Raw genomic sequence first — 27432 nt, 5'->3', positions numbered from 1 at the left:
TTCATTAGGAGCATAGCACGGGCTCAAATATCTTCTTTCTTTTTATTTTTCCCTTGTTAAGACTCTGAAAGAAGCTGCGTCCGAGCACGTGTGGCACCAGCACCGCGTGTGCACGTTGTCCTTCCAGCCCCGTTAAACCTGGAAAGCCCTTGGGAGCCGCTCTGCACAGCCCCACGCTGCTTTGGGCATTGAGTTTTTCTTTCTTTATTTTTTTTCAGCATTAGCTTACTAGGCTACTGTGTGTGATTATAGAACTATAGAAATGCTCATATTTATTTTGGATTATAAATTTAATTTCGCAAGACCTGAATACATTAAACGAAAGGGCCGCTTGCCGTTGTAACGTGAGGCTGACTGATTTACCGGGCAATAAAAATAAGGGAAATTGCCAAACCCAAACCGGTTAACAGTGCATAGTGGGGAGAAATCCATTAGGGCGTTTGCGCCTCTCTTATTTCCAGGCTATGAATAATTCGGGCAGTATTTCCCGGTGCTGTCAAGGCGAAGCAGCCGTCGCATCAGCTGCGTTCGCGGAGGTTTCATTGCCATGACAACCTCGTGCGGATACACGAGCTGCTGGCGATTGTCGAGCCCGTCGCCGGTTGTGACCTGCAGCTCGACAAAGGAGCCACCTGCACCGCACGCCCCGTGTTATCTCCTCTGCCCACGCTGATAACGGGGTACTGAGCCTAAAGAGCCAACCTGTGAACTAAAGGAGGTTCTGAAGCTCCTCCTGTCTCCGCGTTTCCATCCTGCTTTTCCTTAGAGGACAATTGTTCACGTTTTGAGATGCTTTGTACCTTCGCTTTGCTCGTGCAGCTCCCAAAAGGCTCCACGTAGCTCCATGCAAAGGACAGAAGGGAAACGTTTGATCCTTCTGGCGCATTTCTCCTGGTAGTTATTGCCGTGAGGTCGGGACTGTGTTCACCGTGGCAGGTCTGTCTCCATCCCGAGCGCTCCAGGCCCGTGGGACGGTGCACCCCGCTGTGCCCGCGGCTTTTCAGCCCTGAGCACCCAGCACACGGAGCCCCGGGGAGCCAGGACCTTCCCAAAGCCCCTTGGGCTGTGGCCCAGGTGGCCAGAAGTACACGATCACAAATCACTTTTTGGATGCTCTAAGTTGTGTATCCAAGTTGGCTGAAGAGGTCAGGAGGAGTTTTGCTGAAGAAATGCGTATGTCAGTGCTGATAGGAAGTTTCCTCCTGATCGAGAGGATCTGCTTCTAGATCAACAGAAAGGTTACTTTGCAACATTTATTTGTGTTTTTTGCATAGACGAAGAAACAGTGCAGGATCTTCTCGAGGTGCAAATGAAGTTATCAGCTCACCCACTCCAGGGAGGGATCGGGCAGCTGATGCTCTGGTTCTCGTCTTTCCAGCAGCAGAGGTGCTGCCCAGGGCTGTGCTGTCACAGCAATGCTACAACAGGCGTGTTTGATGTACACACAGGTGTTGCTCTCCCAATACGGCACCCATGTAACCTCAGCCCACGCCAGTGTTGCAAGGACATAAACATCTTTGTTTCACCAGAGAAAAACAACATTGAAGAAGAAATGAAAATGATATTGACTTGTTAATTATTCTTGTGCAGTTTAAGTTTTTAGAATTTGAGAAATCAGCATGTGTTGTTAGCGTGCTTCAGTGGTTACTTCAGGCAATTGCTCGTTTCAGTTATTTTGTGCTCCCCTGTGAATCCAGCAAAGCTGTGGCTCGTGGGTCTCTCCATCACTACAAAACGATGCTCTGGGCTCCGTATCTCGATCCAGTGAGCTCTTCCAGCAGGATGTCGTGTAGCCTCAGGCAACCGATGCTTCGCACATCTGTATTTTTGTTTGTCAGAAGCCTTCGCACCTCGTACATCATCTGATGGGCAAGCACCGATTTGTGGTACAGTTCTCTAGAGAGGTTTTCTCAGCAGGTTTATTGGAGCTACAGTGGTGAGTGTTGGACGGATCTTCGCCAGCAGCACAGGACGGTCTCCACTATGGTCATACGTAGATGTTTTCTCCAGACTTTGGGTTTTTACTCCAGGGAAAGGCGTCTCCAATGTGGGAAGGCAGAGTCACCTCAAGGCTACTTGAGGTTTTCTGGTTCTGAGCAGTAAATTCCAGCACCTCTGTTGGTCTGACAGACACGTTTTCCAAGAACATTTAATTTCTTAGAAGGGTGATCAGAGAGATTCACCTCAACATGCTATCAGCATAAGATTAAGCATCTAAAGTTGTTCTTGTTCTTTTTCCTGAACTCTTTACTAGCACTGTTTATCCTGATAGGTGGCAACTAGAAAAATTCTAGGTGGCTACTCTAGGTGCAAGTTTTCTTCAAAACTGTTTGATTATGTCTGACTATTTACGAGGGCCATAATATTTCAGTTACCCTTCTAGTTGCCCATCTAAATGTTTACAAATGCACACATTAGTTTGCAGTTTGTGTTTTTAGAATCAACACCTCTCACTGGATACTCAGCCTTGCTTATTCCTCCGACTAACAAAAACGCGATCGTCTTGAAATAATTTGACCTGTGTTTATATTTTATTCTAGAAAATGTTAATAATTTGGGACCATTTGTAAGCCAGCTTTGCCTTGTGTTCACCCAGCAGCTGAGTGCAGTCAGGCTGGCTGGGCTGTACTGTTACAAGCACTATTTGTTCCCCAAGATATTTTGGGGGAGTTTGGGGCCCTGCAATGGCCGTTCCTGCTGCTCTGCCTCCCACAGGATCACCAGCGTTTCTCCAGCTGTGGTGTTCGGTGTTTTGCTGTGTGCACATGGGGCAGCCGCAGGATCCCTGCTTGGTTTTGCTCTGAATCTCAAAGCGAGCAGTGCAGCCTTGTGGTTTTTCTTCTCCTTTTACATTGAATTATTCAGTACTTGAAGGGAGTAAAATTAAAGATTTCAAGACCAGTGGTGTTTGGAATAGCAAAATCCATTCCATTTGAACTCTAATCTCTGGCCATGTATAAAATGAATAAAATGCAGTAAGTGTGGAGAAATATGATTTATAACAGCAGCCGAAGTCTGGGACTGAACACCCTAAAGTGCCGAGATTGTGTCAGTCAGCCGAGCAGCGAAATGAAGGCTTTCTCCAGTGATGCCAGCTGTGGGAATATGACAGGGGAAGAATGATTTCTAGATCCAAAGAGCTAAGTGCTCAGGCAGCCAGAGAGGGAAAAGCCATTATTGTAACGACAGAAGTTGGGGATGTGCATTACTTCTGTTGCACTTTGTGTGTCTCTTTTAGTGATGTGTAACTTATTTTATAGCTATTTTTACAAACACGAACATCAAGCCAGAGATATTAGGCAGTTCTGGGGATTGATAATGGGGTTTCTTGAGCTATTTGCTTCTCCCTGTGCTTGAAATACAGCCAGGCTCAGCTGTGACTGCAATCCCTGATCCACCAAAGGGCCTTCAGTGACCCACACAGGTGCCTTGGTGGCTCTCAGGATATGGCTCGTGTGGACGGGTGTCCGTGCTGGACAACAGCACATCAGCCCAGAGCCCTGGGGACACTTCATCCCTACGGCCTGGAGCAAAACCCAGGAGAAGGTGAATCCAAAAGAAGACAGAACTTCATCTTATTCTGGGGGTGGAGATGCATGGACCATGCTTCAGATGTTGCTAACCTCGTGTCAAGGTTTACAAAACCAGGACACCTTGCAAGATCATTTTGCTGGCACGCTCTTCTGTGCCAGATTTCTGCTTCAAAGAGGAATCCCCACAAAGCCAGAGGGTGCAGTCAGTTCCAGGGACTCACAAATTCGAAATAACCTTCATCTTTTGTTGACCTAAGCCAGGGCCATCGCTGTTCATTTCTTGGCTGAGCAGCTCCCAAGTGATTCTAAGTAGTTCATGGGCATCCTTATTGTCTCTGTGACTGATACAGAAAGTAATGACAGCTCTTTTTTTCCAGCAGATGTGGAATCTCTGCTGAATACAGTCTGTGTAAACCATTGGACTTGTGGGACTGTCTTTGATACTGCTTCAATTTCTCTTATAGCCATTTGATGCCCTTTGAAAGCAGCAGCACGCTCTTCCATCGCTGCTCTGTCCAATTATCTGAGTAATTTAATTTCCTTCTAGATAAGCTGCTGCACTTTCTCTCAAAGGCTGGAGAAACAAAATTCCTCCTCCTGCATCTGCATCATCACCCTCAGAGCAAGTGCTTCAACATTTGGTATTGTGAATTATTATGCAAGTTATGGACGTAATGCATAATTATTTTTTTTAATGTCTTGTCTAAGGAAGTTCCTATTATTGTGGAACAAGCTGTATAAAATACCTAGCTCAAATACATAAAATATATTTAAAATACATACATTCACTTCATGTTTACTCTGCACCTTTGCCTGTCAAATGCAGGCTGAAAAACCAGATGTGTTGGGTGCTCTTAGGACATGAAAACTGAAGTTGGCTTTGGCACTGTGACGTTATTAGGAGCAGTTTTATAGCGCAGGCAGAGGGAATTGGAAATTGGTCCTTTCAGACCTGCTCACCGCTGTGCCGTCTGCCTTCGCATTTGGCCTCCGTGGGTGGTAAACTTCTGGAGTATGACCCCGATTTTCCCATCGGTACGCGAAGCCGCCTGCTGCTAGAAACACATTGGAACGTAATTCATCGCGTCTGTTACCCACGTAACTCTGGAGTGCAATGTTGTCATTGCTGAACCAATAACCACCAGGAACAGAGCACGTGGCAGCGTTTGTGAGCATGTCTGAGGGTTTACCAGCACCATCCCGCTCTCGCTCCTTCTCCCCGCGTGGTCCCTGCACATCGGTGACTCTCGTGTTTTGCTGTATCGATGGGAGGGAACGAGATCCCGTCTGGCACCTTTGTGACCAGAGGAATTTCAGTCCTTCTCCCAAACCTCTGCGCTTTGGGATGTGACTTGGAACAACTTTTCAGAACATCACAGCCTGGCGACCAGAAAGATCCGATCCGACAGCAAAGCTTTAGCGCTCGCTGACCAGCAGTGGTTTGTTTGGGCAGGAGAACGCGTTTCTGGAGCAGCCGTGATCACTCTGCAGGTCACCTGTGTGTTTGCAGCATCCTGCGGGCAAAGGTGCTTCTCGTGTGCCCCGAGCAGTGCCCGTCCTCACCCTGGGAACAACCGAGGTGACTGGGGTGGGTGACGCTTCTGTTTGGAAATGCTGGTCATAGTGACGTGATACGAGTCCTGAGGCAAGGTGGGCTTGGAGCTACGATGGTGACGGCTCCGGAGCATCCAGCTCCTTGATTTGACTTTGATTTTGCCCTCAGCAGTCGGTCTTTGAGAGGTTTCTATTTGAGGCATCCTCATTTTGTTGGTATAAACACTGACGGTGCCAATCGCTGTCACGGAGCATCGTGGCCGGGCAGGCGCTTCAGGAACACGCCGTGCACGTCCCCATGGGAGCTGCCAACATCATGTGCTGTGCAGGGACCGCTGTCCTGCAGGGTCCTGTACCACCAGGAGAGTTTCTGAGGGCTCTCTGGGTGAACAGGAAGATCTTTGCCTCCCCGCAGGAAGGTTTTGAAGCTGGTGCACGGCAGAGAGCAGACAGTGCCGGTGCAGTTGTGTTCCATGGCTGAGGTGAGTGGGGGTTGGAGTTCTGCCGCAGGTTGGCAGGGTGGTGCGGAACCCCCATCGCTGCTGTGCACACTGGGGTTGGTGACCAATGCTGTACCCACATAGGGCTGGGGGGACATCCCCGGTCTGCTGCCCCCACACCAGCGCCTTGTGTTGCATTCACTGAATTGTAATCCCTCCCAGAACTAGAGCAGAGCTGGGCTGTAACCATTTATATGGTTATTTATAGTCCTCAAAGCCAACATTTACAGAAGGAATTCTTAAACTGAGTCCCCTGTGCATTCACTTGTCGAGGACACCTGAATGTTGCCATTAAATGCAATATCTCCTGCTAACGGCCGCTCCGCTTCTGGTCCCTTTTGGAGATGAAACTGAGCTGCCAAGTCCATGTCGCGGTGTGTACAACATGCACGGCTTGGCTGCTCTCCCAAAGAGATTAATGGTGTTTTGCTTTCTGCTTTAATGGTGGTGATTCTTCAAATCTGAATCTTTTCTCAGCTCCCCCCTCGTTCTCTTAGTAGCAATAATAATTGTCTCTGGTTAAATGCCTGAAAGAAACTTACGCAGGCACACAATGTTTTTGTGGTGATCTATTAGTTATTACTTCTGCAGTTTATTTGGAACCTTATATTTCTGTTTAGTAAGGATAAACGCAGAGATTACAGCTAAATAAAGCACGGAACAGTCTGTGGAAAGTAGCCATTTTATTACTAGTGAAGGAAAAAAGCCTTCAAAGGCACATGAACCCGGGGAAAGAAAGAGTTGTCTTAAACTGCCCTGAAAAGAATCATAATTTAAAGGCAAAATGCTTCTCCCCACCGGTGTGAGAAGGTCTTCTTTGGATATCAGAGGGACCAGCAGATGGCTGGTGGCCTCTTAAAAGAGGGAGATACGATTGTCATGGCCGTCAAAGAAAAGTATTTGGGGAGCTACTTCCCCAACTTTCATCTTCTTCACTTCTGTATCTGAGAGAACTGGGATGTTACTCTGGGGGTACTTGGAACTATTTTCGGCTTTCCGTTGCCTTGAAATATCTCCACAAAGTCAACCTGCAGGTTTTCTGATCTGCCAGATGCAATGTTGTGAGAATTTTCAAAGGATGCGAACTTAGCAGACGGATTATTCTCTGTGCTGAAGGCCGTCCAACCGCAGCTCTGCCGCAACCAGCGGCGAAATCATTGCTCTCAGGCACACAAAGCTCTTTGTTGAGCTGAAGAGCAAACACGGGGTTTAGCTTGGAAATCAGGTTGGGGGGAAAAATAAAATGCCAGAGGGCTGCACGTGCGCCCCAAAGCACCCGTGTCCCCCATACCCCTATGTCCCCCATACTCGTGTGCAGGGGGCAGCTCCGCCAGGAGGGTTTGATGAGCCCTGGTGCTGCCAGCCTGCAAACCAACCAACCACCCACTAACGGGGAATTTTCTGGGACTAGAACCCCATCATTTCCTTCAGTGTCACCTTTCGTATAATTACCAAGCACAGAATTTGTAATTAAACGGTACGAGTGATTCCGTGACATTCCCATGGACGTTTCACAAAGGCTATTTGCGCGCCTTGCTATTTTGTACAGTAATAACTGCAATCAGCATAACTACTATGATTTGTTTATGGAGTGTCCCTTGGGCAGCATCCGTTGTCATTTATGCGAGGCGACGCACAGCAGGATCTGGGTGGTGCTGGGCGGTGCTGAGCTGTGTTCTGAAGCCCCACTGCTGCTCGCTCAGCCTGCGGAGGAGCAGCCGTGCTGGGAACAGCAAACAGTGCAACCGCACAAATAGACAAAGTTCTGTAAGGATCTCATGCAGAAAGTAGGCGTTGTAGCTTCTCAACAGGGATCGAGGTGTGTGCTTACTGAGCAATGGAATTAAGAGGTTGGAAAGTGAGGAGCAAAGAGCATACTAAATAATAGTCTATTCGCACCCCGTTGTCATGCCTGGGTACCAGAGACCAAATTAAATCTGTGCAGGGAACCTGCTTTGACATTGCTTGACATGGCAACCTTTAGCGTTTGCCACAAGTGCAGAGTGTGCGTTGGCGTGTGCATGGATTCTTTTTCCCTATAAACTACTCAAATACTATAAAAGTACAATGAACTACCGATATAATGTGGATTATGTTAATACCACTAGGCGCAGTAGGTTACAACAGGAGATAATGGGTGCAGTGGCTGTCTTTTATCTATTAAGTGACCTCCTGCAGCTGGAAATCTGTGTCTTCTGGATCCTTTGCCAGATGTTTGCCTCTCGTCCAAAATGCTGGAGCCTGGTGTCCACATGGGTGGTTTGTGATTCTTTTCTTTTATTTTTCCTTTTTTTTCCAAAATATCATTAGCTTAAAATAAAGGGGAAAAGCTTTCCCTAAGAGCTGCTAAAACCTCCTAATCTGGGAAGAGCGCGTTGTCTTCTGTCAGACTGCTCTGTTCTCCAAAGGGAGCTGCTGGGCGGCATTCGGGACGCTGTGCTGGTACCTGCGGCCGAGCTGGTCCGTCCAGGGGAAGGAAGCGGGAGGGTGTCTGTGTCCGGGCTGCTCGGGAGCCTCGGTGGGTGGCGAGAAGAGGACTCCTGAGCCCGGGGAAGCAAAGAGAGCGGACAGGACCTCTTCACACACCACACTTTGTATTTCACAGGGCGCAGAAGCGCACAAGCCTTGCGGGAAGACGTGGTTGCTTGGCTCAAGTTGCCGTTGCCTGAAGCTTCCATGAATCGAGCCGTCTAAGGAAATGAGAACAGCACGTGCTTTTACAGATCGGTTTTGTTTCCCATGGAGGGGGTTGCGCTGGGGGACCTTCCCCCAGTGTCCTCCTGGCACAGCCTCACCAGAGGGACCGAGGGTCCCAAAAGGACGTGGGCAGCTGTGGCTCTTTGGCCCCTCTTGAATTACATGAGTTTGTGGGGTGCTTTGCAGCCGGAGGGTTTAGTGCGGGGACGCCTGCCCTGGTCCTGGTCCCTGTCACCACCCGGGTACCACTTGGCCAACAGCCCTGCTGCGGAGAGCTGTGGTTCTCCCGCATGTTGCGCTGGAAACCAGGCATTTTCCTTTTTTAATCTGCCTTTAAATGGCGTGGTAACTTCAGTGGGCAGAGGCGTTGGACACTAAAACGTCTGAGAACACGTTTGTATTCAGGTCTTTTTACTTTCAGTATTTTTGCAAGCGTAATGCAGTGGGAGTTAATTTTAATTTTTATTAAAAACTGTTTCTCGTTGTTATATTTGCACAACATAATGTAGAAAATGAAATGAAATCTTCGGATGACCTGGAAGAGTCTTCTGGGAGATTTATAAACTGTCTACTTCATATGTAAGAACATTTGTTTTAATTCCCATATAAAAGCAAGATAAATTGGTTTGTGATAACACAAGTCCAAAAATATCTCAAGTTACCACTCTATTTCCATATTACAAAATAACACAATTCGCTGCATAATTAGAAAGCTGAATTAGACAAATGGAGCAGTTGCTCCTGATTAGACTGCAAATGCAAAGCATTAGTCTACAACAAGTATTTCTGACTCCTAAAGAGGCTTTTCTAGGATCTGCAGCTCCAGGTTCAGTCATTATGGCCCAAATCTGCCCGCTGGGTTGGCAAAGACCTGAAGGTCTGATCCTGCAGCGCTCAGTGCTGAGCGGAATCCCGGCTCCGTGAAACTGCCCATTGATAGGACGCGTTCTATAAAAATTGCTGGTGATCAGGTGTGTGCATTCAAGACCAGTCTAATTTTTTCTCCAGGTTTTGAAGGCAATTTTCATCATTTGCATGAATAAAGCAAGAATCTGGAAAACACAGAAATCTAAAATTCAAATGGAAATCCTTTATGTAAAATGAATGATAGCATCGAGGTGCCTTTGCATGTGAATGATATGCTTAGGGTTGAGTTTTGCCCAGTGCACTGCTTCAAAGTCTGATGTGTTTGTAGCAGCAGTATGTCAAGTTTAAGTTAAAATTCATCAAAATTCAGAGTCTGCTTGAGAAGGAGAGAGAGGTGAGTGGGGATGGCTGTCCCGAAGCAAACGTGGCTCCAACCCACTATGTTGGGTTTGCAGAGACCAACACGACGTTGGTTTAAGCAGCTTTGATTTCCACTGGCAATGCTGAGCTCAATCCCAGTTCCCATTCACGTCAAGTTCGAGCATCTCTGACTAAATCTGCATCTTAATTTCTTAATTTGATCTCAGGTTTGGAAAGGACCAGGTTTCACCAGCCAGCTGGAAAAGGCATGCATGAATTATTAAACTCTCATTGTCAGTTAAATCTTATCCTTTGTATTTTAAGTCACGCATTTGCATTCATCTAAAATGCTTTCAGAGAGTTTATCAGAAGAAGTGAAATAAGAAATGAAATAGTTTCATGTAAACTGCATTTTTATGTTTGACTGGTAAAACCACAAAGCAGAGATAAAATACATAAAACTAAGGCTCTGCATAATAAGCATATCTATTAGTTTCCCTTATCTCTAGAAAGCTCCCGTTTGTCATGAGAGGCATTGTGTGTCACTCATCCCGCCTTGTTCTACAGAAGCTCTTTTCTCCCTTTTCTTTTGTCTCCCATTGGCATTTGCAAGGCAGGAAACTTGGCTGGCGTGATGCTGCAAAAGACCCCGTTGACTAAACAATCATCATTTAACCTTCAGCCCCTTCACAGCATCAGGAAATTGAAATTAATACCTGTGTGCACCCAGATAAAACGTTCCTGGTGCTCTGCTGGTTGCAGCTCCTGCAATCACACAGCCCAGGAGTAAGGGGAAAATGTTGGGTCGATCCATTCTCAGGGCTTCTGAAAAGAAACGTTAGTGTTGTATATCCAGCTACCGAGCTCTTCCAAAACTCAGAGAACCCACGCATAGGTAACAAATCCGGTACCAAGGGCCCGTTTGGACACTTCTTGCTGCATAGTGCTTCTGAAAGCAGCTCTTCTGCTTTTCGGATTCTTAGTTGATGTTGTGGACAGAGTGTCTATGACGCGTGGTGAGTGTCTATGAGCATGGGGATCTAAAGTTATTTTGCTTATCTGACAAGTTCACCAGGATTCCTATGGGCAGCTGTTGTTTTCCATGCTGAAGAAGTGAGGTTTGGGTGGAGGAAACGTGTAACCACACATAAATCCGCTGCGTGCTCTGGAACACAACTCGTTTTCGTGTCACGCTGGCGATGCTGTGCCATGAGCTTTTTCTTTCATTTTTGCCTTGTTGTCCAAACTCCTGTTTTCTGTACAAAGTTTTTTACGTCCTCTAGGAAAGCGAATGCAGAGTTAGTTGCAAAACATCGCTGTGCATTTTTCACCGTATGGCCACTCGTGTATTTTCCGCTTATGTTTTCAAATCCTTACGGTTTCTTTGAACACCCATCCCGCGGCAGAACCTGCTCTCTGACTCGCATATATACTGGTTTTTCATAATAAGCACAGCTGTATGTCACAAACACACAAATCATTGTGTATTCTTTGGAAAGTTATTTCAGCGAATTGTAGAAAATTAAAGCATAGCAAAACAAAACCAAAACAAACAAACCCCACCAAAACAACAACAAAAGAACCCCCACCTTCCTAAAATTTATTTTTACTGATCTGTATTATTATAGTTCCTCTTCTATGGCTTGCAAGAGACCTAAATTTACATTAATATCCACGTTATTGAGGTCCAAATCTGATTTTCCCTCTGTAAAGCTGTACCGTAGGCACACAGCAGCTATGGTGTTGCTAAGGACGCAGGAGGTCTCCAGCACGGAGCCCCCGAGGAGGCTGTGGCTGGAGCGCATGGGACCTCACACTGGCTCCAGGGCTGAGCTCTGGGCTTGCGCATCTTTGGTTGCAAACTCATTGTAAAAACTGCTTTTAAATTGTTGCTTAACGTTTGAAATAGCGCAGCCTGCTTCCCAGGCATCTTATTTGTAATAGTGTCTCGTGTGTTGTGTCTCCTAGCTCTACATACAAACTACCACACTTACAATATCCATGAACTTAAGTGCTTCGGTGGCGCTGGGGATGCTGTACATGCCGAAGGTGTACATCATCATCTTCCACCCCGAGCTCAACGTCCAGAAACGGAAGCGCAGCTTCAAGGCCGTGGTGACGGCAGCGACCATGTCGTCGCGGCTCTCGCACAAGCCCAGCGACAGACCCAACGGCGAGGCCAAGACGGAGCTGTGCGAGAACGTGGACCCCAACAGTGAGTACCGCTCGTCTCCTCTTGCCATTGGCCTATATGTGAATTTCAGGGTCTTCCTATTATTTGGTCTTCTCAGTTAAAGATTCTCGGTATCTACCCTATGTTATTTTATGTATTTCCTCCTTGCTTTTTTGAGTTGTTGAGGAAACATTTGGTTGCGGTAACTCCTCCTCCTTTCCCTCCTCGGAGCAACCAGCAGCATCCTGGAGCACCAGCCCCTTCCCCTGTGTCAAACCCCACCCTCCCAGGTGCAGTTCCCCAGACGGACAGAGGGACAAGCACCAAACTCATTGATTGCTCTGCTAACCTGAGCTGTAATGGTGTTTCTTTGCAAAAGTCTTGCAGTCCTTGAAGGTTCCCATTGAAGGATTTTATCCAATCCTATAAAAGCGAATGCAAAACCTGCCACTGATTTAAAAGGAAAACAGATTGGATGGATGCTTCCAGTTTCCTTAGTGTGCATGGCATGGTATATTGTAGCTCAAAATTACATACTGAGGCCATCAAATGTGATTTGCATTTGAATCTGGAAGGAGTTGAGGAAGGAGACAGCTGCACAACTTTGTAGCATATTGGAAAGGTTTAGACATGTCTGCAGTTTTTATGAAAAACGGATCTGAATGTGGAGAAATGCCCTTTCCATGCCCATGATCCGCTCATCCGTTTGCTGCTGAAATCTCTGCCACTTCTTGTCTATTAACCGCCGCCTGAATATCTGCCTCAAAGCAGAAACTCTGCTGTCAAAGCAAAGTGGAAACAGCCAGCAAATTATTGACACAGCACTTTTCCTCCCTTTATTCACCCCTTGAGTATTTTTCTGTGATGCGTTATCATGCAGGTATACAAAATGTATTCCAGCCGGAAAAACAAGATCTGTCTTTGGAAACGGCACTGGCAGAACTATGATTCTGACATGAGAGTAAGGAAGGGCTTCTAATAGATTAAGGACCATATTGTGTCTCCTCCGGCCACACTGACCAGAGCCCGCATGGCAAGAGGAATCAAATACCAACATTTCCTGCGCTGGGGTATCGCCCAGCGTTGCAGAATCCTCTGCCAAGACAGATTTCTGAGCATGGCCAAGGATCCCCCGCCACTGGCTCTAAACACGGGATGCTGCTGAGGATGGAGGGAGAGAAAGGAGGAGGAGGAAGAGGAGGGAAGGGAGGTGGACAGAGCTGGGGCCGGGCCGGGGGCGCCGGGTGCTGACCCGCGCTCCGCTACTCGCTGCTCCCATCCGACGGGTCGGAGAGCGTTTCTCCTCCAGAAAAGCCCAAGTCTAAGGTTTTCCACTCCCAGACTTGAACGAGCGAGATACAGAAGTTGCGCAGATGAACTGTTGGATGTAGTGAGAGAGGGAGCCCCACGGGAAATGCAGCCCGGGGTCTCCAGCTCTGCTTCCCCCTCCCGCTCTCATCCTCCTGCACTGCATCTCACGCTGTTTTCAGACTTCTGAGAATATTTCCCCCCTGCCGGTCAGATTTTCCCCTGGGACGGAGATTTGTTTATTAAAATGAAATATTGCTCACTTAACCACCTACATTCCTGGTAAAATACAACATTTTTTAACCAAGGACTGTATACCAGAATATGTATTTAAGAGGCAGGAGAAGGGACAGAATCCCCCACTTGCCAAGATGGACCAGTTTCTTCCATAAGCACCCCGTCTCCAGTCCCGGTTTAATTAACACTGGTTTAAAGCTGGGGTAAAGTCCCCTGGGAGTACAACCCTCCCAGCTTTGCCATTCGTGAGCCGAAGGAAGAACGCCTTGTGTCACCTCATTTGCTTACACGTGGGGTTCGAAAGCACATAAATCTGTTTGTTCAACCCAGCCAGTCAGGAAACATGCACGAGTATTAATTTCTATGGCTTTCTGCAAGTACTGGGCTTTTAAAGGTTTTATGGTTTGGAAATACATCTTGTTTTGAATATTTTTATTATTTATATATATATATATAGAGAGGGAGAGTACCATCTGTTCACATTATCTGCTGCACCTACTGCTATTATTTAATTCCCTGGATATGTGTGTTAGTAAAAATTGTTAGAAAATCAAATGAAATCAACTACTGCTGTACTTCAAGTATTTGGGCACATTTAGTCCCAGCGTAGGCTCCCGCTTTGCTATAGTGTTTGATAGGTTGTCAGTCAGTCCCCTAATCAGGCAACATTTAACACGTGTGTCTGTACGACTGGTTCATTGGATACCTGAATTGAGTCTCATTTTTTAAAAAAATCAAATACTTTGTTTAGAAAAGTATTTGCAGTTCCATTTTTAGGTGGAAAAATTGAAAACAACAGTAATGAGCTCAACAAAAGGCAGAGTCGTCCCAGCAAAACTCTCGGCATTTTCAATGAAGTTTTGAAAATGATCCTGATAAAGAAACAAGGTTTTGGTGTTTCTGCAGTGATTTAAGTGAGGAGCGCAGGGATGGGGGTCCGGGCTGCCCCAAAGCTCACTGCGTTAGGCTCGAAGTCAGTTCATTGAAGGGGATTAAAGCACGAGCCTGAGGCTCAGCAGCACTGCGCAAAGCCAGCCTAGATGTAGACCTGGCTTAACCTGCCACCTGTTTTCTCGCAAGTGCAAAAGTACAGTTGGGTTTTCCAGTTTGATTTTCTATTGTATTTCCTGGTGAAGCCGCTGTTCATGGCTTGCGCAGGTACTGGAGACTGGAGCTGCCATTTCTATTGAAAATACACAAATATTTCATATCTCCTAAGAAATCATGAACGCCGAGCCACCAACATGGGGTTCACGTACCTCCAAACACTGGGGAATTTGATGCCTAAGCCCAAATTTATGGCCTGTCCTGCTTCTATGTCCCATGTCCAGGGTCAAAACTAAAAACACAGAGTGGATGGTTTTACAGAAAAAATAGCCTAGAACAAACCTCCATCTTTTAGCATCAACCTGAAAAGAATGTCTAATGGACTGGTAATGCGTGTGTCAATGGGAACAGAGACTCACTGTGGCGCAGGTTTTTGTTTAGGATATATGGGGAGCAGGAAATGTCACAGGCTGAGCTCCCCAGCCGTGTCCTGGGAGGGTTCTTGTGCTGAATGGGATATATTAAGGCCATGCTTTTCAATCTTGAACCTGTGTTACTTGCAAAAGCTTTCTAAATGTTTCCAGTTTCCCGTCTGGCATGTGCACGCTTTCGCTCATTCGACCGGTTTTCCTGCTAATATGTGTTTGCATCTAAAATGTTCCGCAGCAGCTTCAGCCGGGCAGAGTTTGGTGCCCAGCAGCTTCCACCCGTGTGCTGAGTTCATCCTGCGCTCAGGCGCCTGCTCCATCTCACGCTGTTTGAGAAGATGCTTCTCATCGAGCCTGGAGCCGAGCAGACAGTGAGGGCTCCTGCCCGGCTCTGTGTCCCTGCTCCCCCAGCACAGTGTCAGACTGCAAGAAAAGTACTTAAACCTCCAACCCATACTTAACATATATTGAGATTTACATGTAGTCGCTCCTTCTCCTTTGCAACTCGTGTTAATTCCTGGCTTTACCAAACACAATGACAGGGAAATGAGCATCACGGTTGTTTGGTGATGAGCGTCCCCCTTTCTGATCTCATGGGAAAAACCTCGCTATGAGAATGGCTGTGGTCAAGTTTACCCCCATCGTTTCTTCCTTTATTTTTGGCTTTTCTCTACTGACGAAGCTCAGAGCTGAAGATGGGTATTGCAGAGCAGCACAGGAGTACACAGCATCCAACAGGAGGTGCTCAGCGTCTCGGTGGCAAAGACCGAGCGCTTCAAAGCGCCAAACAACTGCTGGAAAGGCAGAGCAGCTCCAGAGCAGACGTTTCCCGAGGAGTTGAGTTGAGATGTGCTGAGCAGTGACCAAGGAAAGGCACGTCCCCCCGGGATTAGCCAGAAAACTTGAAGGTCTAAAAGCTGATAAGGGTCTAATTTTCAGCAGTTTGTTGAGTTTTGAGCTAGCAGGTGCCTTGAGGGCTCAGTGCAGACATATCCAAGATGAATTTTTTCTCTCTGTCCAGTGAACTCCCTTGGCAGGCGGTCCAGTTCTCAGCAGTACAGATCAGGCACCACCTGCACGTTTCCATTTTAACCCAGCGCTTTCCTGGGCCCCGCCAGCTCGTCTCTATCACAGCGGCAGCGAGAGCCGTGTGTGCCCACCCTCACCCGTCTCCAGGCGCTGAGAACGGACGTTGCCTTTGGGGGTCCCACCATTGGGCTGTGGTGGTGCACGCGGAACACAAGCGCCCCCGTCTCGGGCAGACACTGTGTGCAAACGCTGCTGTGCTGTGTCCTGCTGTGCTCGTGTGTTCACCTGTGTTCGTCCTTAACATCACCCACACGGCATCGCCTGCTCCGTCCTTCTGAGGAAAAGCCCTAAAGTGGTTGTGTGTGATGCTGAGGAACCTGAGAGTGACTGCACGGGGGAAGAAGGGCTGGGGAGGCTTCAATTGAGCCAAAATCTTCCAGAATTTGTTCAGGGGAGAGGGGGAAAAAACAAAACAATCAACCAGAGCTGCTGTTTGCTGAGCAGCTGCTCCCATGTTCAGAGGAACCTGAACCGCTGTGACCTGGGTCACTTATTTCTAGTCCAGAGTTAATTTCCTATGGCGGCGTCTCTCAGCTTTCCGCTATCGCAGCTCCAATCTGAGCTCCTCAGTTGGATCAATGTCGTGGCCCCCATGACAGGGCAAAATGTGAAGAGTTTATTGTGCACAGACGTTATTGTACATACCAATGTATTTACTTTTCCTGTAGACTGCATACCACCAGTAAGAAAGAGTGTTCAAAAATCTGTTACTTGGTACACTCTTCCACCTACTGTATAGCTTTTGCCTGCTTTCCAAAAAGGTAAGGAAAAATCTAGCTTCTTATTACTTTATTCTCAAATGATTGTGATGATGATGATGATGATATACATGAACAAATGAAGAATGTGCCTTAGTGCAGCTGTGTTAAAACAAGTATCGAACTTCAAAATTGTTCACACATCCATTATCAAGAGGTCCCATGGGAAGGGCTGGATGTGAAAAGCAGAGACCCAGGATTTGGGTGATTTTAGTTGTGTCCCAGCAAAACAAGAGACTGGGCACCTTCTACTTCCCACCAGCGGAGGTGGATCCCAGTAAAGCCTCTGGATATGTAGATATTTGACAACAATTCAAAAAAGGAACAAACAAATTATCAAAAGTGGATTATGGCAATCAAATCTAACAACTAACAAAACGTTTTCTGAGTCATTTCTAGCAGCTTTCCCAGCAGAGTTGCCTGGCAGCACAAAGTTAAGCTTTGCGAACATGTGAGCCACCTTCTTTACTCTAAAATTATCAATGGCTCAAAAAGCCTTGCAAGTTTTTTCTCCTGGTGGGTGAGACAAATGACTATTGACCAGTGATAACTATTTCTCTTATCTGCAATTGTGTGTGTGCTCAGACGGCTTTGCCCAGGTACAGGAGGTACAGACCTGGTTACTGTGGTATGTGCAGAAGAAATGGTTTTAAAATGTTTAGCTGAGAATTAATATCAGATGAGAACTAATATAGGTGAGAACGTATATCAGCAAAGGTAGGAATGTTGCTTGAATTGAGTTTCTGAGTCAGAGGCAGCTGGTGTAAATTGCCGCAGCTCCAGTTTCAATGCAGCTCCAGTTCTGGTGAAGTGTTCAAATTGCTTTTCATTGTATTTGAGCGCTGCCCGTCGTTCTGCGCAGCTCAGGCTGCGTGCCGGCTGCCAGGCTCTTTGGGACGTCGGGTCAGAGGGGCTGGGGCGGCTGGTGCCGAGGGAAGCAGGGCAGACGGTCGGAGAGGAGAAGGGGCCGCTCCAGGTCTTATTGCAAATCAAATGTGAAAGAGTAAAGGGCGGCTGTGTGAAGATGAGACTGCTGAAGGAAGGAGATCACAATAGGAGGGAGATAGAAAGAGCTTAAATCTTAGGAGAAATCAATTTTTAAAAGGATTAAAATTTGAAGAATTCAGAGCTCACGCAGATCTCTAAAAAATAACTTTTCCATGTAACATTATTGTATAATGTGTAAGGAATCGCTGCCTGCAAAGGTGCACAAATAGCCATCCAGCTCCTATAAAAAACAATTGGCCATTTAGATTCTTTAAGCAGATGTGAAAGTTCGGGGCACACCGGGCTATGAGAAGCACCCCAGCCGCGGGTGCTTGGGCTCTGGCGGTGGTTCTGCCCGGCCAGGGCTGTTGGTTCCCGTACCCCTCCGGGTTCAGTTCCAGCCGGGCCCGCTGCTGCAGCTCCGGTCGCCGTGTTTGGAGTCGTTCTGCCAGGAATACAAAACAAAAACCAGCAAGAAACAACACACTATATTAAAGGCAAAACAATGGTATCAGGAAAACATCAACTCAGGAGTAAATTGACACTTGTTTTGCTAGTAACACATCTGTATGCAGGCATGAACACGGTGCTTCAGCCATTACTTGACTGTATCGGTTTCTGCTGCGCGATGCACAGGGAGATGCATTTATAATGCTTTGAAATTGTTTCCTGTGAGTGACAAATGTGACTTCTTTACTGTTGGGCCTGATGAAAATACAAAGCTTGGAAAACTCTCTGTGGTATCTGGCTCAGAGGAAAAGCCTGTCCATCACCTGAACAAGGCGCAGAAAGGCCGGCTGCCATTGTACAGCTACAGAGTCACGCTTGGTGCTGCAGAAGTATCTGCAGCGCTTTTCTCCTGACCCATCACCAAGCACTATGCTCGCAGGTCAGGAGGAAAGACAGACCAGCGGCCACAGCGCTTGTGACGTCTGACAGACCCGGGTCGGCCCCTTGGGCTTGCGGAGCTCCCGTGGTGCTGAGGTCCCTCACCCGCGCTGCATCCCGCGGATGATGCTCGTGAGACGCTCCTGCGTTGCCCATGGGATCACATAAGCCCCAGAAAGACAGCTCTGCTCTTCAGCTGCCGTCTGGGCCTGATGAGCAAGGGCCACCGTGTTTTGAGGACGCCAGTCTGACGCTTTGTGCCAAGGACAAAGATCGTGGCACAGGGTCCTTGCTTGCTCCGGGAAGGACCTGAGTGGCGCCCAGCAGCCGCTGTGCTCTGAAGTCTGTCCTAACATTTCTAGAAGCACCAAAGGAGAGACTAAATGGAGAGTGATGCCTTGCTTTTTTGGTTGGATTAGTATTACTGAGTGTTGTTATTTCAGCTGCTTTCTGTACGAAGCTGGTACCATTGTACCAAGCTGCTTTAGCAGGGACGATGCTGAAACACGGCAGCTTCTCAGCAACCTCTTATACTGTTTGTCTGTCTTTTCTGCTGAGCCTCCACTCGACCTGGGCCAGATGCTGAGCAAGTCTAAACCACAGTGGTCCCATTGCTTTGAAGAAGAACCATCGACTGATGTCAGTTGAGGCTCTTGCCTCCGATTTTCAGACAGCAGCCGCCCTTCCCACCCTCTCAACGTGCCGCAGCACAGGGGCGAGGACACGCGGAGCAGGTCCCTGCTCAGCAGAAATGTTGTCTGAGCTTCGTCCTGGAGCCACAGGTCCCTGAACTTCGCATTCCTCCGGAATTCACCTGGGGCTTCCCCTGAGCTGGTCCTGTGCGCTGCTTGGGGCGATGAGCAGCTCCCCAGAACTAACAGAATTAATTAGAAAACGCCAACCGTTGCATCTCTCTGCAAGGGCAGGGCTGGATTTTACACTGAGCAGGGTATCAACCCCACAGGGGCTGTTAAACCATTCTGGTGGTGTCAGGAGTGAGGGTCTCCGGGTACAGCCCAAGGTAGGCGCTCTCCTCAGGGCTCGGGCACCGGCTGCTGCTCACCAAAGGTTTTCTGTTGCTTTAAAAGTCATTTTTTTGCTTGATCTGTATGCAGGGGAATTTCCATGGAGATGGCAAAGTGCTGAGATCATTTGTCAGGCATGTGCGGCACCATTGTGTGAAGTCATTATGTTTCTTGGTCATATCTCACCCAGGATATAAATACATTGATGTGGATGATGCTGTAACGAAGGTGGTGTGATGTGAGTCATGACGAGGTTTCAAACTGATCTTGGGCTTGTGTTGGAAGGGGTCAATAGCTGAGTCACTCTCTAGTGCCGGGATTTTGGGGGTCCCCGGGGCCACATCCACCATCCAGCAGCTTCTCTGGGACCGGGCAACGCTCTGAGTGCCTTGGGTCCCAACTGGGGGATGCTCTGCAGCTCGGCACACCTCTGCCCTTGTGGGACAGAATAACTGTTCTCTGATTGAAGCATCATTTTTGTTTTAAATCAGGCTAGTTTCATCCTGAGAAAGTGCTCTGGCTTTCACCTCACTTGAAGGATTTTTCTATTCAGTGGAGACCCCTAAGAAAGGAGATTTGCAGTCAAAATTGATAAGCAAAGACTCTGACGGGTCTCCACCGCATGCATTTTTATTCTGGAATGGCTTACTGAAAAACTAAACACTTATCATAAATTTATTCTAACGATGATAGACTTAAAGTCTTGCACAGGGATACATCCAAATTAGCTTGTACAACACCCCAAGTCAGTCCCTAATGCATATTTTCCTGTTTCCCAAGTTGTAAATGATTTCACTGACACGGTAGGTTGCAGATTTTCGGCTGCTCATGGACCGGGTGGTGTGGGGTGGCGATGGCCGTGCACCGCGGCTCCTCCGTGCGCTGGTTGGTGCCGCATCACCTGCGGAGCGGGTTCCCAGAGACACTGGAGGTGCTCAAGGATAACGTGTGAGCAAATTCCCTTTCTTTTTTAGCAAGTTTTTCCGCTGAAATTGGTTTTTCCTCCCCCTCCTGGAAGGCTCAGCTCCTGAAGAGCACAGATTCCCCCCGGTTTCCTCTACATTAGAAATGTGAGCGCTCTGAAGTGCAGAAGTGTGATTTCGGGGGCTCTGACACGCACCCCGATGGAGACGTGCACAGGTCACTGATGGAGACACGCGCATGGGTCACTGACGGGGACGCGCACAGGTGACGGATGGAGATGCGCAGAGGTCACCGATGGGGACACACACAGGTGACTGATGGAGATGCACGCAGGTCACCGATGGGGACGCGCACAGGTCACCAATGGAGACACATGCAAGGGTCATGGACGGGGACGCGCCCAGGTCACCGATGGGTACGCGTGCAGGTCACCGATGGGGACACGCAGGTCACCGTCAGGCCCCTGGCACTCCCGTGCTTCTGCACGTTTAACCCAGAACCTGGCACGCGAGTGTTCGTTCCAGAAATGACTTATGCAGTAGCACGTATTTCCCAAGCCGTAGCCCAGCTCCATTTGATGAGGTTGAACAGTTGAACAACCTTTAATTTTGTGCACACCGAGGGGTATCTGTAATGAGTCCTGTTTTCCACGGGGATAATTTTGCTGGCTTGATATTGTCTTATTTACTTTTTAAATGAGAAGATTTACAGGGAGACAAGCTCTGAACAGAGGAAGGCGTGCGGGACTGAAGTGCCTTCAGAGCACTATGCTGGAAAGCAGATACAGTTTGGTGTGTTCTGCAGAGTGAGGAGTGAAGCTCTTTGACAAAAGGAAACAGCAGAACTTTTGTTTTGAGGACGTAATTCCTCCTCCCCCTCCATTTGCATTGCACATTGCATTTGCATTTTAATTTTTCCCAGTGTCTCGAGGTCCCGGTATCCATTTGGATCTGTGTTTTCCTTCAGGTTCTGTGTGCCCATGGCAGCATCCTGTTGCCCAGCAGCCAAACCAGTGCCAGAAATTATTCTCTTTCTAACCATCTTATGACTCTTAACAATTGTGATTCTGTGATTCTGTCTGGGTTGTCTCCTTTGCAGTGCAAGGTTAGATCCTCTCGTGACATTTCAGCATGAGAAGGGTATCCCTCACCATGCATATATGTCATTTTTAAACCTTGGTTTGTATGGCTGGGAGCGGTGCAGCTTGTTTAAATGTTTCATTTGTTTTAAGTGAAATAAGTTTTTGGCAACTGCTGCTTGAGTGAGACCTAAAGGCAGGTCAGGAGAAGCCAAGTCTTTGTCCTTTTAACTTGATTAAGCATAGCCGGACTCCAGCTACTTATGCGATGGGTTTTTCAGTTAATGTTATTACACGGCCAGGCCATTTTGCTGGCGAAGCCGTGACTGTGGCGGTGACAGTGCCACAGTGCCAGGGCACCCTGGGGACTTGGCGGCCTCCAGGTGCAGCGGGTTCTGCGCCAGGTCCCTCCTCCGGCAGCGCCTGGGGACCGGCTTATTTGCCTCGTACAGCTCAAAATAACTAGATCGGATGATGCACTTAAACGCATCCACATAATTGCACGCTCCCGTATTAATTATTTTGCAGACTGTCTCGCACCTTTCATGACTTACACGATACCAGACTTGTAAATATGCAGGGAAGTGTCAGACCGTTTCCTTCTTTTAAAAACTGAAATTCTTTACGCACTTAAGCGATTACGTTCTAGTTTGATGTTTGAACAACGTTAGTTAAAACACACAACCGTGACTGTAAGTGCTTTGGATATTAAAAGCTGGGTAGGTAGATATATGTCTTTGAGACACAAATGAGTGTTAATTAGGATGTTAGTATTCCTCTTTTTTTCTGCTGTTCCTCTTTTTACATGGTCTTTTTTCCTAGGAAATCTGGAAGAAGAGTGAGCTGTAAATTTTGCACATACTGTTATACCTCACGGACCAGTTCCTCTCTCGCTTTTTTGCCTAATAAACCCTTAGTAGCTCCGAGTTCTCCCCTGCACTAATTTCTCAGTCCTTACATCCTCTCAGGGAGAATCTGTCAAAATCAGAAATTGTAGTATCAGGGAAAAGACAGAGACTTTTGGCTCTCTTGTCGTCCACAGGTCGATAATGACTCTTTCCCTGCCGTCTCCCCTCATCCCGTCCTCCTCTGCGGTGACGAGGCGGCTCACATAGACACTCGTAGGATTCTGAAATCAGACTTGACGTTCTCAGCTGAATTTCCCTGACACCCCTGCAGTCGCCCAGGTTGGGACGTGGCAATATTGGGAGCCAGGTTTCTTTTCCACCCTCCCCAGGCAATAGGAAGCGTTACGATTGCATCTTGCAGCTTTAGTATGTGTTCTCTTTTTAATTGCTATTGCTGCTATAATTTCAGTTCTGCACTAGGCCTGGTGATCTTGCTGCTGAGTCTTTACTCGGGACAAAAGATCTTGTTCTCCTCTTTTTCTTTCTCCATTGTGTGTTTTTCTGGGCTGAGTGATCTCTGGGATCACGGGATCCAGTCCGCAGGGGCAGGTCCCATACACAACCAGTGCCAACGGCTCCGCTGGGAGCGTGTTCGTTCTCGAACCTGTTGGAAATTGGGTAAGCCAGTTCAGAAAGCTCATCATAGTAATAACAGAATAAAAAGGCCAGGAAAACTGAAAATAAGCAATATTACAGGTAAATGAAGTTCTCAAAATAAAGGCGGCGATCCATGCAGTTTTCTGTGTGCGTGATTACAGGTGTGAAGAAAACTGTTCAAAGATCATGTAGGTAAGAACAGAAAACAGCCTCGGTGGTGCAGGATCGCATGCTTTGGTTCATGGAAATAGGTACTTTGACTTTGGGGTGAGGCTGTTGGTGCCCATGAAATACAATGACCACACGTAGCAGGAAAGAAAGGCATTTAGGTCCTGGGATGGGGTGCTGGGCTGAGTTGCTCCTCTGTAAGTCAGAGCCCTGAGTCTCCCCTGGGGAAGAGGCTGGAAATGCATCTGGTGAGATACCGTGGAAAAAGAGAGCAAAAATTAGAGTTGCCATAGCTACACCACTTGTCATGGTGCTTATCAGGTCCATGGAATGAAGAGCCTCATATTAAATCTGTACTCTTATTAATATCATCTGTTAAACATTTCCAGGATATTTGAAATCAAGACTTTCTGCAAAAAAAATTCACTGTTGATTGCAGCAAAATGGCCCTGTTTAACCATGCAGCTCACAGTGTCGTTTTGTTAGACACTGTGGTACAGAATTACAGACCACGAATACATTTTCCAGCAAATTTAGCCTCTTTGCACTTCATGAACATTCTTGATCTTTCTGTTGAGGTATTTGTTACCTGCAGCTCTTTGCCAGCTAGCACGGGCAGGCCAACATGATGGAAGGAGGGGAGCCCTTCCAGGTCAGGGACTGCAGAACGTCCCTGGTGTGACATCCCTGTACCGCACAAATTCCCCTTTCTACGGTGTTAATCTTGCCAGGAGCATCACCGGGCTGGAGCGCTACAGGTGCTGGCTCCGGAGGTGACAGAGCCCAGGTCTTGCAGGCACAGCCACCCCAGGCTGAGCCGGGTCCGTGCAGCCAACGGGGCGTCCCTGGGGACACCTGAGTTGCCCATTGACGTCCCCACCGAGCTCTGCATGTGTCACAGCAGGACAAGAACTCATTTCCTGAGGAAATGGCCTGAGCAAAGGTTCGGCAGCAGTTTCTTGTGGGATTGCACTGACTTGGAGAAACGGAGCCAGCCCGGGCGAGAGGTTTTGGTGCATCCTCTGTCCTACCGTGGGTTGGGCCCCAGTGCACAACGTGCTTCACAGAGGACATGGACACTGCCCCGAGCCATCGGGATGTGAAAAGCATTCATAAAAAACTATACAAGATACAGTTTTGTATCCAGCATTTATCAAGGGAAATTCCTCTCTTCAGAGGAGAGGATGTGCCGAGTAAGAACGGGTTACTTACAGGATGTCAAAGTGTTTGTTCAGTCTTCTCTGTCATTGTGTTTTCCTGGAAAGTACAAATGCAGTGATAAATATGACACTTATTGTTATTTAAAATACAGCTATGACCTGTTTCTCTAGCACAGGGAGGCTGTACTCAGTGTAACCTTGTCATTCCATCCGCTGACAGCTCCAGACCAACAAACCTTGGTGAGATGTTGTTCTCCTCTGCGTTGCCTGTTCCCTGGTGGGAGCAGTGCTGAGGTTGCTCCGATATGCGACTCCGGCGTGAACGGGCAGTTCAGAGACCAGACACTCACCCAAAATCCAACAAGCTGCAAAAGTTTCCTCTCCAGGTGTTATCTGGCTTTCAGTCTTCTATTGAAAAATAGTTCGTGTTTCCGAACTGTGGGCAATACGGATGTGGATGTGTCGGTGTTCATTTGGTGTGCTTGACCAGGTCCTGCCGAGGCATTTGGGTTGGGTTGGGTTGAGTTGAGTTGGGTTGGGTTGGGTTGGTCAGGTTGGGTCGCGTTGGGTTGGGTTGGGTCGGGTCGGGTTTGGTTTGGTTTGGTTTGTTTTGGTTTGGTTTGGTTTGGTTTGGTTTGGTTTGGTTTGGTTTGGTTTGGTTTGGTGCTGCACAGACGCAGCCCCCGCGGCCAGGGGCTGTTTGGAGGGTGTTGCGCTAGTGGGGAGCAGAACACCTGGAAATGAACACATTAAATAGCAGAATCGCTTGTCATTCACTAAAGGAGCGAACAGAAAACACCTTTGTGCTCTCAGTATGACACCTGTAACTGGCTACTGCTGGGGGGGGGGAAGGAAAAGAAATGTTGCTCAATCCTTTGTTCCTGTTTGGCAACTGCACATACTTTTAGTTTTCTTGATTTCTTTATCAAGTATGATGCTTAATTAGAAAAAGATTTTCAATTATTTGATCGCAGAACGGATAAACTCGCAAGACATGAGAGCTGTGTTTACTGAATGTGGGTGCAAGTAAGAAAACGGCTATTTGCCCGATGACTTTATAACCAAGTTTACCTGTGTATCTGCTCGGGGGGTTGCAGGGAAGCACTGGGGCTGCTGAACAGTGCGAGGGCAGCGAGGGGTGAGGGCGGAGGACGTTTCGGAACCGGTTCAGGAACAAAGTCAAGAGGTAGAGAGGAATCATTTTCCTACAGCTCTGCCTTCAGGACTCCTTTGGGATGTTTTAGAAGATCACTCAGGTCATAATTTTAATTACGTTTCATGCAAACTGTTTTCACACTTGGCTTTAACAGCTCTCAACAGAGCCTGGCTTTCCAGGTGAGATAACCAACGCGCTATTAATTGCTTTGTTTTAAGCAGGTGAAAATAATTTGCTGCTATTTGTTATCTTTCCAGTGCACAGCACTCAAACAGAAACATTTTAAATGTAGTTTGAATTAGTATGTTTTCTGTACCGTCGGCTCCAATTAAGGAGTAATACGACTTCGTTTTGTTTCTTCCCTGCGCTGGGGCTGTTGGAGGCTCCTGCAGTGAAGCACCAGGAGTTTATTTGATGTGAAGGTTCATACCGAGACTCTGCATCCTCCCCATGGCCTCCTCCCCACCCACCTGGGGCTTCTGCTCCCCAGCCTCATCTCCCAGCTCCATCTGTAAAGTCTCACATCTGGGCAGGAACAACCCCAGGCTCCAGTATAAGTTGGGGAATAAGCTGTTGGAGAGCAGCATAGGGGAAAGGGACCTGGGGGTCCTGTGGACAGCAGGGTGACCATGAGCCAGCACTGGGCCCTTGTGGCCAGGGAGGCCAATGGTACCTGGGGTGGGTTAGAAGGGGGTGGTCAGTAGGTCAGAGAGGTTCTCCTGCCCCTCTGCTCTGCCCTGGGGAGACCACACCTGGAATATTGTGTCCAGTTGTGGCCCCTCAGCTCCAGAAGGACAGGGAACTGCTGGAGAGAGTCCAGCGCAGCCACCAAGATGCTGAAGGGAGTGGAGCATCTCCCGTGTGAGGAAAGGCTGAGGGAGCTGGGGCTCTGGAGCTGGAGAAGAGGAGACTGAGGGGGGACTCATTCATGGGGATCAACATGGAAAGGGGCAGTGTCAGGAGGATGGAGCCAGGCTCTTCTGGGTGACAACCAGTGACAGGACAAGGGGCAATGGGTACAAACTGGAACACAGGAGGTTCCACTTAAATCTGAGTAGAAACTTGTTTGTGGTGAGGGTGGCAGAGCCTGGCCCAGGCTGCCCAGGGAGGCTGTGGAGTCTCCTTCTCTGCAGACATTCAAACCCGCCTGGACCCCTTCCTGTGGAACCTCAGCTGGGTGTTCCTGCTCCATGGGGGATTGCACTGGGTGAGCTTTCCAGGTCCCTTCCAACCCCTGACATTCTGGGGTTCTGTGATCTCAGCTCAGTGTTCGAAGGCACCGTCCGCTCCGAGCCTCTCTATCTGCCGTTTGCTGGAAGCATCTATAAGACTTTCTGCTGTTTATTCTTTGATCTCAGTGTTGCAGATACTTTCAAACTTCACCTGACCCGGAAGTTTTTATCTGCAAAGCAGACGAGTAGGTGACAGGAGAACGACGCAGCCAAACAGGCTCAAGAATGATGTTCTTCAGCAGTACAATACTTTGTTGATTTTAGCTTTTCTTAGGAGGGTAAAACTAATCCTTTTCTATTGCAATGTTATTGCCTGACTCAAAATCTCAACCTTACAGTTATCTTTTAGGCAAAAACATGATGATTTTTCAAGCCCTAAACAGTAAGTGCCTGGCTCCATTCTTTCATTCAACATCACATTTCCTTTTACTGTCTCAGATGGAAAAATTAATATTGACAACGACCTTCGAATTTGTTTCTGAAGGCACCTACCCTAATAACACCTTGCAAAGTGTAATAATACCTTGCAAGGTGTGGCTGATAACCATTATCTCTCAGCCCAGTCCTGAGGAGGCTGCAAGCAGAGTGTGTCACCGCGGGTAGTTCGGAGCATCTTTCCAGCTTAACAAAAGGAGTTTATTGATGCTGACAGAGTTATCAGCATAAGCAGCTGAGAGGCAGGAAAACAGATGACAGGCTTTTTGTTTGTTTATAGACAACTATCACTTTCATTGGTAAATATTCATACGAGACAAATG

General features: G+C 47.7%; 1 protein-coding gene across 1 annotated transcript in view; it reads left to right on the top strand.

The window, feature by feature from the left end:
- GRM7 (glutamate metabotropic receptor 7) overlaps nucleotides 1-27432 on the top strand; it is a 240943-nt gene that overhangs the window by 202274 nt on the left and 11237 nt on the right. The window contains exon 9 of the mRNA XM_065845743.2: nucleotides 11480-11726. Coding sequence (XP_065701815.1) covers nucleotides 11480-11726 — 247 coding nt within the window. The remainder of the gene's footprint in view (nucleotides 1-11479; nucleotides 11727-27432) is intronic.

The sequence above is a fragment of the Patagioenas fasciata genome, chromosome 10, assembly GCF_037038585.1.
Source record: "Patagioenas fasciata isolate bPatFas1 chromosome 10, bPatFas1.hap1, whole genome shotgun sequence".
NCBI classification, from domain to species: domain Eukaryota; kingdom Metazoa; phylum Chordata; class Aves; order Columbiformes; family Columbidae; genus Patagioenas; species Patagioenas fasciata.
This window is presented reverse-complemented; position numbering and strand designations above follow the sequence as displayed.